This window comes from Pyxicephalus adspersus, chromosome 3, assembly GCF_032062135.1.
Source record: "Pyxicephalus adspersus chromosome 3, UCB_Pads_2.0, whole genome shotgun sequence".
In the NCBI taxonomy this organism is placed as follows: Eukaryota; Metazoa; Chordata; class Amphibia; order Anura; family Pyxicephalidae; genus Pyxicephalus; species Pyxicephalus adspersus.
Window position 1 is genome coordinate 105,032,863 of NC_092860.1, and position 16,168 is coordinate 105,049,030.

A 16,168-nucleotide genomic window follows, 5' to 3' on the forward strand; every position below is an offset into this window, starting at 1 on the left:
TATGTTCTATATCTTTTGTCTTTTTTTATCTATATCCTGCACAGGGGTATCGTGTGACAGTGTTCATTTTTAAAGTATGTTTGTACAAATTAAAAAAATAAAAAAGCATTGAGAAATAATTACTCTTACATGCCAGAGACTTTTTTCCATTGCTGCTCCCATACCCATTCATCAGCTTCTAGCCTATGGATGTCTAATGTATGGGCTCCATTCACACATATGAGTGTGTTTTGTTAAGAATAACCATTCAATTTATATGGGCCCTTGACAAGCTACAATACACAGCACCTTGAAAGGCTGATGGGTTTGCTTACACTTTTCATGTGCATTGGAGTTCCATTCAGAATTCACATAAAATCTTGTGGACCAACAGGATGAAACCCATGCATTTCTGTAAAAACACCACATTCTTTTACTAGAAAACTTGTATAACTATTATTGTATTAATAAAATATTACTCCAAAGGAATGAACTAGGATTTTGTGAATGAAAGTTCCATTCTTGCCCAGCATTCCCTGGTGGGCTGGCTGTTAACACTGAACCGAGTGAAAAAAGTCATGCTGTCCTCAGAGTGGCACCTGCTGTTTTGCAAGGCAGTAGCATTAATCACATTGGCATGATTGGACTTGTAGACCACAACGCTGTCATTCCACTCTGTTGTTAGAATAACACATATTAAAACTGGCTAAAATGGCTACATAAGTCTTACATAATATTCACTGCAGATGTAACAGGTCCTCTTCAAGAATCATTTTCATCAATTTATTATGCAGGACATTCTGCTCCAATTTACTTTAGCACTGGATTGCATTACATGTGCTCCCATTAGGAAACCCACAAAGCATCCACAAATCTGAAGCCACTGTCAGAAGGTTTGATCTAGTATGTGAAGATGAAGCTTCCAAGCAGCAGTTCAGAAGCCATGGGATTCAGCTACCCGTGATATGGCTTCTCAGCAAATTTTCATTATCTAAACATCTGCTGCATTTTGTGCAAAAATTAGAGGAGTTTACTTATAAAATAATTACATTTTGCATATTGTTTATTGATATAATGAGCTCTATTTGTATTGTTAAAAGAAAAAAAGTACAGTGGTACCTCGGTATAAGTCTGCTTTGGAATAAGTCCAACTTGGTATAAATCCTGTTTGGACACAAAAAATTTTGCTGGGTATACAACCATTGCTTGGTATACAACCTTTGCGCTAGAACTTGTATAGGTAAAAATGAGTCAAAACACCGCATGCTACCCTTATTTACCTCTCTCGAGACAAAGCCAAGCCTGCCCACGAGCGTCAGTACGCCAGGTGCTACCATTCAGTGAACGACGCGCGTTATAACTCTCTGTGTATTACATAACATCTCATCCTCCTCCCTTCTCAGCACCATCCTAGTAATCACTCGACTCTTCTCAGCAAGGTCAAGGGAGGTTACATTTTCATTTATTTCATCTAATTACTTTTGTACTTATGTATTTTAGTATTAAGCAGTGTTTACATTATTTTTTACAGCCCCATCAATGAATGAATTGCCAATAACAATATGATTTTTTTTTCATGAGAACAGATTAATAATTTTCTTTTATTTCTTATGGGAAAAATGTGTTTAGTATAAGTCCAAGGATCTGGAACGGATTAAGGACTTATACCAAGGTACCACTGTATACTATATTTGTGAGCGCATCCTTTTTCCAAGCCTCCCATTGCTTTTTACATTTATACATTTGCAGAATAGACTTTAGAGTCAGGAAAGATTGTCTACTATTCATTCATTCTCTGCTTACTTGTTAAGAAAAGATGTCAGCCAAACTGGGATTGCATTGTTTTCATTATGTCAAAAACTCAAATGGAGCAAACAAGATGTTCACCCTAAGGATGGCATTTTTTATATAAACATTATTAATAATATATTGCCAGATTTAAAACCTAAAGTCCAAATTTAAGGACTAGCACAAACCAACATTATGAGTGACAGAACCTGGAGAACTTTTCTGTCTTTTTACTTCCATGCCAGTGCTTGGAGTAACAATGCAGGCAGAGTATAGACCTAGTTGACCGCACAGAATATACACTTATACAGCACATTTATCTTTAGAAACTTGCCACATTATAGTATCTACTATATGGTATAATTTGAAATTGTGGAAGAAAGCTGTTCAGTCATAATCAAGAAAACAGACCAGAAAGTTTAGCACAAGGTAAAAACAATATGGTTTTAATTCAATGTTACTTTTTTAGCAACCATTGTTTAAAATGCATACACAAAACTAGCAATATGCTAAGAAAACAAAATATTTACAATAAAACATGTAAAGTTCCCACTAATAATAGTCTCAGCTATATAGAGCCACGTGTAAATGGTTATTGCTGAGGTCTTTTTAAAGTCATGCTGATGTTGCTGTTCTGGAAATGTACTTGAAGCAGAAGTTCTTCCCCTTGGTCCACATGGAGAGGGCTCTCCAGGACAAATGCCGCTTGTTTCCAATGTGAGGTCTCATGGGAGGTATCCAGGCTAATGTGTTCATCAAGGTGGAGATGATACCAAAAGGGAATTGCTGTGACTTGTCCTGATTTACACGTTTTGACCTACACAGAGAAAGACATACACAAAGTTTAAGAGGAAGTAAAACTCTTAAAACTCGCCACCATCTGCTCTTCTTTCTGGTTTTTCTTCCTACATCACCCGATGCAGGCACGAGATCAGGTGACATAGAAGGAAAAAACAATTGACAATCTCACTGCGCATGTGTGAGATTGGCAATTATTTCCCTGTTGACTAAAGGGCTCCTTCTGGGAATGCCTGAGATGTCCGGGCTTGCGCAGAAGGAGCACCCAAGAGCCTCCCGGGAAGCGTGGTATAGCGATCCCCAGAGGCTCTGCACTCCCATTTGTTAGGGCCTTCTATGTAAAGTGAAAATTCTGAGTTTATGTACGCTTTAAGACTCAAAGGTACTATTTTCTTGTTATAACATTTAAATGTGATGATGCCCTAAAAGTCAAGTTAAATAATTACCACTGAAAACCACAAAAAAAGTGTAGGTGGATGGCAATGATAATTTACTATCTGTACTGGCACAGAACTATATCAAATAAAAACTAAACAGCTACAGCTAGGGTGGGGTTAAAACAGTGTATTCCTATTCGCATCTCCAATGTGCAATAACCATTCCTAATCTGCAACTCATGAGGTTAAAAATGATCCTTGTTTTTAGTTTCAGAGAGCCTCCACTGGTGACAGAATGAATACAGAAGGTGTGCTCCTTTAGAACTCTGATGATTCGATCAGGGTGAAAAGCATTGCCAGCTACATTCAAAAAAAGAATTAAACTTTGAAGGAGTAATCCCATCACGAGGCTAGTTTTTTTCCCAATACTGGAATTGAAAAAGTGCACTACATGGTACCCCAGGGAAGTCTGGGAGGCTAACCCGCCATTCTGTATGACTGTCAGAATAGAGAAAAGGTGCCTTATGCCAAGACTATTATTTATAGCCTGACCTTCCCTAATAAAGGATATGATAATGGAGCCCAACGAGGGAAACACGGGTCTCTGGGAATAGACAGAAGCTGAGTTTTTCCTAAACAATTTATGTAGCAGTGAGCTGCTAAGCTGAATACTTTGTTTGACAGCAGTTTCTTTAAATACTGGCAAAGTATAAGCTAATCTTTATATTACTATAAATGTTCTTTCAGGGGTCACAACACGGGTATCCTTTGAACTAATAAATGCCTGATAGAACTAAAAGGGAATTTCAGTCTATAAAAAGAGATTCTATTTCACTCATTGTCAGAGTTCAGACGGTCTAATATGCAAAATATTTTAACCTTCAGACTAGAAAAATATGTTCATGGGGAGATGCCTTGCTTTAAGATCATTGTAAGTGTGCTCAATGTATCACTAAAAGCTATCATATGTTAAGGAGAAACAGCAAATTCTTAGTTTTAATCAGGCTAGATGCAATCAGTACTTAAAATACTTATTTGTTTTTAGTTTAAAAAAAACTTTAATAAAGATTCCTGAAAGCCACAATAGAATGTTATCCACCTTTAAATAATACAATACCTTATGTTCTTTAACTAGGCTCAGGCTGTTTGAACACAGGTCCATAAGTTCCAGCCTGAGCAGTTCTAGTGGATCACTTAGAGACACATATGGCAGGGTGGATAAATTCAGGAACATCTGAACAGGAACCTGGAATGGATCGGAAGAACAGTGACTTAGAAACATGTTTATATACAGACTGTTGGTATACAGATTTAAAAATGTGTTACTCTACACATACAGACAATTGGCAAAATACATAGCTGAAATACATTTGACCCGCCCTACCTGCCACAAGATTTGTAATTCTGTTCATCTAAATCAGCAGACTAATAGAGACTCTGCATCACAAGTATGATTTACCTTGGGTGGTGAGCAAGCAAATGCAACCTTTCGAGGAACACTCACTCCTCAAGACTTTCATCTACCCATCAAGACATTTGATATTTGTATAACTTCTCTCAAGAGCTAGCTCACTGCTTGAATTAGAGATAGGAGCTCTTGGCAGAAGTACTGTGGCAGAGTGTTTTAATGTTTTCAGGAAACTAGGCACAGCACCCTGCCACCCTCCTATTCCTCATGATCTGCCTGTACAGCATTGAAAAGTAAAACTATAATGATGTCACTGTGTTTAAAATACAAAAATGTGGTAAAACGGAAAAGTTTTATTTAAAAATGTGATTAGCATGCTGGTGAGAGGTGAAAGGAGGAAGCAGGGAAAGCAAAACATTAACAAATCAATCTTCAGCTTTCAATTATCTATTTATACCAGCCTGGAGTTGAGCCTTACATGAATATATGAAATAATTCTACATACTTTTATCATTTCTAAGCTGTTTTTCTTCATTGTACCATTACAGGGCAAGGAACTCAATTCGAGGGTGCAACCTTCCCCAACTTTTTCCAATTTTCATACTGTAGACAATCCACTTTAGTTGCTAGTATCCGCAGATTACATAATGACCATGAATATGAACTTGAATATATGTAAGCCTATTCAGTTGAGTAACCAGGGGAATGTCTGCTACTTTGAACTCACAGTAAAATGAGAGGCTTTTAAGAAAGAAACACAAGACAGGAGATTGTAGTACCATAAACAAGTATAGTGGTAGTATGTAAGTCTATTTAATAGTGCTTGTTTGTTCACCACAAAAGATAGTTTCCAGCGACAGATATCTCACATCTGTATGGGGCTTAATACAGCCAAGCAACTAGAAACCAGGAAGCAACCAAAATACCAATATGTAGCTTTGCAAGTGGGAAGATATGTCTATGCTATGAAACAGTGTCACAGTATGGCAAACATGCAGACATATTTCACTATGACCAACAGTTAAAATTAAAAAGAAATATGCAAAAGTATAAACATAAAATAAATAAAACAACCAACCTTAAACTGGTTAATAAATGTTGCTATATTAAAGCCGAGTGTAGGCTCTGCACCTTGGACAACACACTCCTGTAGTAAGGTGGGAGATTCTATCAACATTCCATATATAGCCACAGCCTGTGGGAATATTCTTCCTCCTGAATGAAGTAAGCACCTACAATAAAAAAACATAATATTAGCAATATACTTGACAAAAAAGCCAAACCCTGCTTTCCACATTTAGGAGCATAGGGAACCTCTCCACAATAGGATCTTTGTTTTATGAAACCCCCACAAAGAACACTATATTCCCTTCTTCCTCTACAAATGAATTAAAAAAAAAAACTTCTTGTTCTATACTTTGTAAACAATCCATCTATTTCCAGCAGGATCCAGGAATAAAATAGGGGGTATAGGTGGTCTCAGCACTCCTACAAAAAATATTATCCCCTTACATGTTGGCACAGAAACCTGGAAACTTTTTCTTTTCCTCTAAGCTGATGTCTGTCATTAGATCTATTAAAAGCTAAAAAATCTTTTTTTTTTCAAATGACTAATACATGAACACACAGTTACCAAGAATGCATGTTTATGAATGCATGCATTATATTGAAGAGGAAGCTATGCAGTTTTTTGTTTGGCAGCTTGACATCTTAAAAATTCAAACAAATTAACATACAAATATATGAAACTAAGGACATGCAAACATCACAATAGATGTTAAGCCTACACTTTTGAACTGGCGAACCCTAAAATGAGAAATTCTGGTACCTTGCTATTGCAGCCTTTTCTATCACCTCTTGTCTGATCAGACCACAGGGTTCAACTACATCTAGAATGATGATGCTCCATAACTTGTCAGACTTCGGCCTCTGAAGGACATCATCATCTGTATCCAGTTGGTTCAGCCAGAACTCTAGACTTTCTTTGGCCACTCCATTCTTCTCTGTCAGTTTCTGCAGAGTAACACAATGCTGCTCTTCTTCCACAGAACTGTATGATTTTACTTTTCCTAGTTGGGCAGCAATTAAAGGTAAAATTGAAAATCCTTCAGATACATCCAGGACATAGAGAGCATCTGAGTAATATTCTTCAGTGGATGATGCACCATTGCTGGTCCAATTGTTACTTGGTACCAGGGAAGATATCACATTATTAATAGCCACCTTGAAGCTCTCGTGGTATGAAGTGTTGTTGAGCATGGCGATTTCATTAGGATTCAGGATGCATGGCACCTGCATTGTGTCCTCCTGGGGTTTGGTGTAAAGACTGGCCATGGCATCACACAGCTGGGTCTCATTTCCAGAAGGCATGTTACTGCAGGAAGCGCCATCTGATTTGCCACCTCTGTAAATGGAGACCAGATCTAATCTTAAGTAGCAGTCAGGACAGGAGACATCAACTACTACTATGTCCCCAGGGTTCAGAAAACAGCCATCAGCTAATAAAAATAGAGGAAAAAAAAGGACAAAATTAAGTCACAAAAGGAATAATATAGATTAGTCCTAACATTTGTTTTGTATTCATATCTAGAAAAAGATAGAAAGAAACCTTTGATAAAAGAATGTAGACATAAAATCAACACGTTTCAGGGGTCTAGCAATTTCCCCCTGATTAATGTTAAAGCAAACTATAAATAACTGAGAAATCTTGAATTAATAAAACACTGACAGAATTAGAATTTCCCTTCTTTTGTATTTGTTGCGGTTAGAAAGATTTACAGTCACTACATGTCCTGGAGATTACCTTTTCACCTTACGTAGAAGGGAAGTTTTCTCCATATTTTTGTTCCTGTCCACTGGGGAGATCTACCCGTATAACTTGTCCTGGCAACAGTAACGGATTATTCTAAAAACGTATTACCAAATAGTGACACCTGTTTCACTGCAAACGCCAGAAAGTGAGATTTCCAGTATTGGTGCTTCTCTTAAACACGAAGGAAAGTAACTCAGAGGTTCTGACCAAGAAGAAAAACATTGTACTGGAGTTTTATTTTAGAATGGAAAAAAATATTAGTTGGTTCTGTAGAAAGCACCATGGTCTTCCTGGGATGAGATTTTATTTCTACCAAGTACCCCATGTGCATAAGGTGTGCATGTTTATCATGTGTTCGTTTTTTCTTCTACAATCCAAAATGTAATTTATCTGCTTTGGTTTGTTAAATTAATAGATTTCTCTTCTTTAGTGTGTGTGGCTGTATGACCATGGTGGGGACAGCAGATTGCAACTTTCTTTGGCAGAAAGTACTGATGTAAATCATTCAGTGATCTCATTAACTCACTATGAGATATATGGCTGCAAGACACACACACTTACCAGGGAGGTTATGAATAGGAAAGACTGCTTGTTCCCAGCAAGTTTCTTCACTGGGCCCAGTTGATAGACTGTGCTCTTCATCTAAGTACAGAACAAACCAGGTTATAAAACAATCCAGCTGCCCTTGTTCATGGATTTGAACTTGAATCCGGCAGGTTTTTCCAGAAGCGATGCTTTCCAAATCCTGACCACAAACCACATAAAAATGAATTAGTACATGAACAAACTGTTCCCAACAACATATACTCTGGATTCCCATTACCTCTAGTCTTTTTTTTTTTTTTTTTAAATTAAAATTTTAAATGCATAAAAACATTCTTTTAATCAGACTCCATAAACAGTGGACTTCCAAAAAAATCACTCTATAAACAGTAGAACTGGAACAAGAAATTCAAAATCTGGACATTCTGAAGTTTGTAGATTTTTTATTTTGTGACAGATTTAAAAGGCTGCAGCAATCTTCAGGCACCAAAGAACATGTAAAAAGGGTTTTGGCAACCACTACCACATTCTCCTCCAAATCCTGTCTTTCTTTCAGGTGGCGTTGTTTGTAATTACCAGAATTTCATACTATAGTTAATTTAAAAAAGAATTCAAGAAAATAGAACTGAAGTTGCCCATACTCAATGAGATGTTTTTAGTTTCATTGATTACTTCTTTACAACCAAATTTACCCTAATGCAATGAATTCTCTCGTACTCCTCTGCACCACTATTACCCCCTCTTATCACTTGCACTACGCTCACTTATTGAACAGCCCCTCTTTTACTGATATACATCTAAATCTAGACAGAACACACTACCCACCCAGCTGCAGCCTTCAGTCCCACAAAACTTTAGAAAGAAATTATAACAAATATCTGTGGCTATCTATTACCTTCAGGCTATTGAAGTCCACTGTCAGGGCCTGGAAGGATTGGCTCAATGACTTATATCCTCCAGGCACCCTACTCATTTTTTCTGTAGAATATGGTTCTGCTACATCGTCAATTTTTTGACCACTGTGTACAGGACTAATAAACTGAACACCTAGCTTCACTCCAGCAACCTCATTCACAATCACTCTAGAAGATAATAAAATAAATAGTTCCTGTTATTCAAATGAAAGTTAAAAATAATTATAATACCTATTCACTTCATCAGACAATTTGCCTACTAGTCTGTGTCAGGCTTGAAGGATGTCAAAGACTTGGCCAGACCATTTCCATTTCTCCAAAGAGAGACTAACCTTTTATTAAGTACTGCAATTTATATACAGAGTTGGAGGAAAAGATGAAAGAGGTAAAGAAGTGCAGTTGTATCAGAGGCCATCTTTCATGATAGAATAGTTGCTTATCCAAAGACAAAAACTCTAGCAATGTTCCTTTGTACCAAGTAGCTTTTAGGAAGAGACCTCATGAGGCCTAAAACATTGAATATCTTTACTTATCTGACAATGCTTTGTTGGCAATGATTAACTGAAAAATATGCATTGCTGGAGTGCTGATGACTTTCTTTTTTATCTTGGTATTGAATCTGCAACTGCAACTTTTTTTTAAAATTTATGCCTGATTGGTTTCACCCTGCACTACTGTCAAATTACATTATTTTCGTTTATAAAGCATTATAACATTCCGCTCACCTGTGATGTCTACGTATTTCTGGGCATTCCACAGCCATTCCAAATACAACAGCACCCGCTGGTATAACTTGTCCATATCTCTCACTTTGAAAGTCTTTACTCTGAGCGGGGAAAAAAAAAAAACACACACACACAATATAAAGTCAAAATATATTCCACTATCAGTAATGTGTAAAACTTATTCGAAGTATTTTGGGGAAGAATTATCAACTATATCAACTTTGCTAACCTTTGGTTCTAAAAGTAAGTTTTTCCAGGCATGAATTATAGTCTCCAGAATACCTTCACCAAACAAACCAGCATCCACAGTCTCTGTGACAACAAGTGAAACCCTAAAGAGGATCAAAGTGTAAATAACATAAAAACACAGTACAACTAATGCATTCATTAAACAAATGAAAAGCAACCTAACAACCAACATATTTGATACATATTTCATATCTTAATCACAGTGACACTCATTCAATATTTTTAGAAGACCCAACCCAAATGCAAAACTGATTTTTACCTGAGAGAGTTTGGGCTGCAATGTAAGTCTGTCCTGGGAGTTCAGCCACAGAGCATTTGTATTATCTTGTATTTATTTAGCTCCAACATATTACGCACTGCTTTAAAGAGTCCATATCAATAACTGTCTCTCAGACAATGCCTTTCCAAAGTCATAGTTTAATGTCCCTAACAAGCCCAAAATGTTTATATAATTATTGCTGCATGGCACCTGGTAGTACAGGTAGTCCCCGGGTTACATACGAGATAGGGACTGTAGGTTTGTTCTTAAGTTTATTTTGTATGTAAGTCGGAACAGGTACATCATTTTAATAAATATAAACAACTGCAGAGTTTGTCTTGGTCATTGAGGAGTTACAAGAGGCTGCAGAAGAGCTCACCTCCCTAGGATCACTCACAACCTCAGCTGTGCTTAGCAAAAGATTTCTTCTGCAAGTCATGCAAACCGCCTCTCCCCACTTCAAGCCTCGGTCCTGCACACAAGCGAGCAGGAAAGACCCATTCATATCTAGGAGGCGCCCGTATGTAGGATGTCTTTAACCCAGGGACTACCTGTACACATGCCAGTTTACCTTGCCATAAACATGATCTTATCATACAAAGGATATATGAGAAGACTGTAAAGCAGACCTTTTAAATCCATCCTCTCAATCAGACCTCAGACCACACACATTTGATTCGTTTTTATGGGTTAGTGCATTTTAAATATCATCACTGCTCCTTGAAAAAGCTTTATAACCCCAACGTCACAGAATTTGTAGCAGTAGAAAAATTTATTGGAAAGCCCCGAAAAACAACCTGGTTTAAGGTCCAACTCTTTTCTAGTTTATCTAAAAAGTTCTGTCTGGAACAAATCGTCAGACATTTTTCAGAAACATTTTCTAATTTAAATAACAATAGCATCTGTAAAAAGTACAATCATCCAACAAACAGCAATCCTTACTTGTTGGTAAATCTGGTGCAAAAGTACTTCACTTTGTGTCTGCAGCTTGTAAAGGGAGTACACCATTTTTGCTATCAATGAAACATGAGCATCAGTGCTCAACCCAGAATTGGGTGGTAAGAAATTGTAGGCGGGTGGGAGCCCCATTATTGCAACCCAACTCATCAGGAACCACTCAAAAACAGTCAGGTGGTTGCTGAAAAGTGCCAGGTGGTGCATCCAGCTAAAAGGGGCTGGGGGAGAACACCGAGTATTCTGAATAACTAGTTTACCTACAAGACAGTTACCATGTACAGCCTATTCGCTGGTACATCATTCAATAGGACTATGGCCACCATGTACTACCATGTACAGCAAAAATTCCAAATTTACACTTGTTATCTTTCAGGAACATTTTCTTTAATGTAGCACTGAATTTACAAAATGGCTTTGTCCCTCAGTGGATTACAAACACAAAGTGACATTACAACACATCACTGTACGTGCAGTGTTTTAGGGCTTCCGACAAATGCTGACTGCTAGATCGGCTAGTTGAGCAAAAAACAGTGGATATGTTTGTGTGTACCAGTCTCAGCTGATTAATTTAGCAAACATGTTATAGTTATCACACAAATACGTGTCATTCTCTGGGAAAAAGAAACAGGAATAAAAATTTTAAAAAGTAAGTTCGAGTCCTATACATCAGTTAAGAAAGTGCAGCTTATTTTGTCAAATGTCTGACTTAAAGAGGAACTAAACTAAAAATTGCCAAAAAAAAAAAAAATACATTTACCTTCAATCCCGCAGGGCAGTCCAATCCCTTTGGGGGTGACTGGCATTTGGTGCCGCGTCGTCCCGGAGCCGGTACTCCAGACGCCGCTATTTTTGTCTCTTCTTCCGAGTAACTTCATTCTACGTCAACCGACCCAGGCGTGCGATAGGGTGACGCAGGATAAAAGACATTTTCTGAACTCATTGAGCATGTGTGAGATTGGCAAATTTTCTTTTCCCCACCAAAAGGCACAAGATGCTCGGGCATGCACAGAAGGAGGACCCAAGAGGCTCCCAGGATGCCTGACATAGGTATCCCGGGAGGCTTTGCACTCCCATTCATTCTCGATCGCCCAGGGGGCAGTGCTGCACCCTTTTTTCTTTTAAAAAAAAAAGGGGGTTGCACTTAAAAAAAACAACAGAATTTTTACCTTACATAAAAGGGTTGTCTACCCTTATATATATATAAAGTTAAAATTCTGGGTTTAAGTACGCTTTAAGAACTCTCAGTATTGCCAATCATGTACAAACCTGGACTAAAAATGACAAGAAAAATGATTAAATATGACCTTTTGCTCTGTGGCAACACAGAATGTTCTTATTACAGACATGTACTTCCTATGACAAGTTTGTCACATACTTTTCAGGAATATGTTCAGGGACTTGTAAATCATGGGACTTCATGTGCAGGAGCTTGATCTCCCCTTGCATATGATTAGCTGCCACCACCTCACAGGCCAGGTCATACATTGTTCTGGAGAACTCACAGGCATAAACATGAGGGGCGCGCGCTCTTTTTGCAAACATGCTGAAAACAGAAGAAAAGACAAGGATACTTAGGGGAAACAAATACATATTTTACAACTAGATGTCTATATGTTTTTTTTTTAGAAAGAAAAATCTCAATGAAAACCACATAAAAGGCATTCAATTAGGAAAACAACATTTTTAACTGATTCCTTTAATGGACTGGTGCCTGGTGATTATAAAAAATGTTATTCCATAATGATAGTACTGTAATAAAATTTAATCGTGTAATACAATAAGTGGCATGATCACACTCTACTTGTGGTTTTAAAATAAGCAAAAGAAAACACAAGAGGGAGGGCTATAGACACCAAGTCAACAAAATACCAATATATTTTGGAGAAACCTTAGAATTCCGGTACCAGTGCCAATATCCAGCACCGTTTTGCAGCCTGCCTGTACGGCCTTCTCAATCGCTCTCTGATACATTAGATTCCTCTTCTTGTCATTAAGCATGATGAAATGCCAGCGCTCCACCAACCAATTTGCTATGCGATAGAAATTTTCTTTGGCATCAGCATTTTCTGGGTTGAGCTTCAAGGCTTTGTAGAAATAACCGGCTGCTTCATCACGAAAGCCGAGCCTACATTCAAAATGTACAGCATTAGCAAAGCTTCCTGCCATTGGTATATGGAGGAGAAAGAAACAAACATTACATGCAACATTACTAACTAAATAGGTCATATCAATGACATTAGCTACTGACAAAATTCATAGGTTACTGTTACAGTGCAATTATTTTCATAAATCTAAAAAATGTCCTTCTTGCATTTTTGCTATCCCTATCTTCCATATCTTGCATCTTCCATATAAAGCATTTTAATGATAAGAAGTGGCAGGCACTTAATGGTGTTAATGTCCACAAATGTGTATCCTGCATTCTAAGAAGCTACTTCCAGCCTCTTGCAATCAGTTTTTTTAAAACCTGCTGCCTGAGCAAACACTTTTGCCTGTCCACCACTGTGACAAAAGGTAACATAGTTGGAGGCTGCTGCATTTACACCATTTTACTGCACCACTTTACAACCTTCCATGTTAACACACCTTTCTGGTAAAGTTTAACACCAATCTTTTGTTAAGAGTGTACTTCCCTGTGCTAAAATTGCTTTGATTTCACTGAACACTATGAACACAGTGTGTATTAGAAGCTACAGCATGGCAGACAGAACCGATTACTGTCTGGAGCAGTGGTCGCCAACCTTTTCGGACCCACAGACCACTAAATTTACCAGCTCCAGACCGCGCATGCCGGGTGTCACTCAAAAGGGAAGAAACATAGTGATGTCATGATCCCAGAATTCTCAACCCACCCACTCTCCTGAGCCTGCGATTCGTACGGGGGACATGGTCCATGGCTCTGGTCGGTGCGCCCCCCCCAGCGGGGTCCTTCTTGTGACCCCACTCGGGGGCGCACCAGCCTGAGCCGCAGACCAACAAAATTTTCTTGTGGACCAGACCACTGGTTGGCGACTGCTGGTCTGGAGGATATCCAGCAATATTTAGCCATTACTTACTGTCCCTAGTCCAGTATTCTCCCCAGGACTTTATTTAAACTGGGTGGGACGAAGCAGTAGGCAGGTGACGGCCCCTTTATTGTCAACCAACTTTTCAGTAGCCACCCAAAAACATCAAGGTGGTTACTGAAAAAAGCTGGGTGGTGCGGCCGGCTACAAGACGCTGGGGAAAACACTGCAGTCCATCCACTTCATTTATTGCACTCACTTTCAACCATAAAGATAAAAAAAAGATCACCAAATGATAAGATTTAAACATCTTCTTTTCTGAAAGGAACCATACAAAGCACAGAAAAGACTAAACAGAAACACAAAATCACCATTAGGATATAACTTCAGGTATTACTGGAACATGTGACACATGGAAGTATCTCTCACCTGAAGAGTTGCTCACCCATGCTGTTACAAATAATATCATCATTGGGGAAAAGCTCAAATGCTTGCTCATAAACGTTAAACAAATCTTGATTTCTGTTTAAAGTGTAAAGCTCTTCAGTCCATTTAAATAAAGAATACTGAAATACTTCCTGTAAAAAAAAAAATTAAAATGATTTTGTATTTTATTCAATACAAAATAACTGTATTGAATCCAATACAAAGTAATCAATATATATATATATATATATATATATATATATATATAAAATATTATACATGCTACTGTACAGTTATATTACAAACTTCAGTATTTTATGCACTTGGTTTTACCAGATTTTTGTGTTTTTTATTTAAAGTTTATTATTACATTTATTAAATATTGGACATTTTTCGGTGAGTTATGCCTAAGAATTACAGGCCTAAAATGAAAAATAGATTTTTATGAAAGACAACTTTTATACATATAAATCCGGACAGAATTGAACCACCCAGGGTTTTAAAAATAAAATAATAATAATAACAAATGATCTTGCTTAGAAGAACCTTGATCAGACACTTCTTGTTTTGGGGTGACAACACTTTGTGTGTTATGATGTCAGCCCGTGATACAGATTCTGATGATGATTAGTTCCATTGATGCTGGTATGATGTAACATTGTCACCATCACATGATATACAATGATTTATGTCTATTTTCATAGTTCATTCATAATAATGTCAGAATAATGCTGTATTTTCCCCTATTGGTATATTGTAAAGAGATGATATTGCTGACACATGGCAGAGGCATTGTACTAAGACCAATCTATTTAATGTACTATTAATGCTAATCACACAGCTCTGAATCCATGAGGTCATCAGTCTGTAATAGCAGATACCTTGAAGTCTGATTTCAGCTCAGGTGCCAGGCTCAGCACTAGTAAGTAGTGGGCATAGGCTGTCCCATGGTCCTGATCTCGCAGGCATTGCTCAGCACTCTGCACAGATCGGGCGATCAGATCCCTCCTGCTGGCAGCACTGCGCCCATTCTTGGTCCTCCTGCCAGCTGCTGTCCTGGACTCTGCCATGGTGCTCGCTGTCTAGGTAAAAGTTACCACCAGTTTACAGAAAACCTGAGCTCTGCAATGTGCGTTCCATGTGTGGAACGCATGTGACTCGGCGGGCGCCGGAATATGACGTATTGTTTGCTGATTGGATCAAGGGATGGGCCTGAGGGAGATAAATAAAGAAAGTGCTGCCTATTAAAGTGACAGAGTTGATATTCCTTGTTAAATGGAAAGCTGAAATCTAATGACAGAGTCACTAGTAAGATAACTTCTAAATGTGGAAATAAAGGAATGATTTACCCAGGGCCCACTCACAGTCCTTAAAGCTAAACTACAGGTAAAATAAAAAATCACATTTCCCTTGATCGCTCCATGATTTTGTCCTGCGTGGTCCTGAATTCTTCCCCTGCCTCAGCACCGCCATCTTTTTCCTTCTTCTTGTTTCTTCTTATGTCACCTGATCTTGCACTGTGCAGGTGGGAGATCAGGTGACGTATGCTGCTGTATGTGTAAAAAAAAGTGTGCATGCGTAAGATCGTCACCTATTTTTTTAAAAGACTGAAAAGCACCTTCTGCGCATGGATATCAGGATTGCACAGAAGGAGCAATAAGAAACGTCCTGGGATACGTGACGTGTTTATCACAGGAGGCTCTGTGCTCCTATTCAGTCTTTACCTGTAAGACAATAGGGGAGGGGCTTCACCTTTATTTTTATTTAAAGAAAATGAAAATCATTTAACCACCTGCGCGTTACACTGATATCTAGATTTCTGTACCAAAAGCGTTACAGGTTTTCATGAAATTTTTTTTTTAAATTGTAGACCTGTAACTTACAGAAATATGTCCGAATAGGGGTCTAGTAGATATAATGAATATAAA

General features: G+C 38.0%; 1 protein-coding gene across 1 annotated transcript; it reads right to left on the reverse strand.

The window, feature by feature from the left end:
- Nucleotides 1–2,191: 2,191 nt before the first annotated feature.
- Nucleotides 2,192–15,398, reverse strand: PRMT9 (protein arginine methyltransferase 9). The gene is made up of 12 exons (XM_072405893.1): nt 15,122–15,398; nt 14,244–14,392; nt 12,698–12,934; nt 12,185–12,352; nt 9,574–9,676; nt 9,345–9,445; nt 8,601–8,787; nt 7,724–7,907; nt 6,179–6,848; nt 5,429–5,582; nt 4,060–4,188; nt 2,192–2,584 (listed from the first exon to the last, which is right to left on the reverse strand). The coding sequence occupies exons 1-12, from the start codon at nt 15,308–15,310 to the stop codon at nt 2,360–2,362; spliced, it is 2,496 nt and encodes an 831-aa protein (XP_072261994.1). The 5' UTR covers nt 15,311–15,398; the 3' UTR covers nt 2,192–2,359.
- Nucleotides 15,399–16,168: the final 770 nt, after the last annotated feature.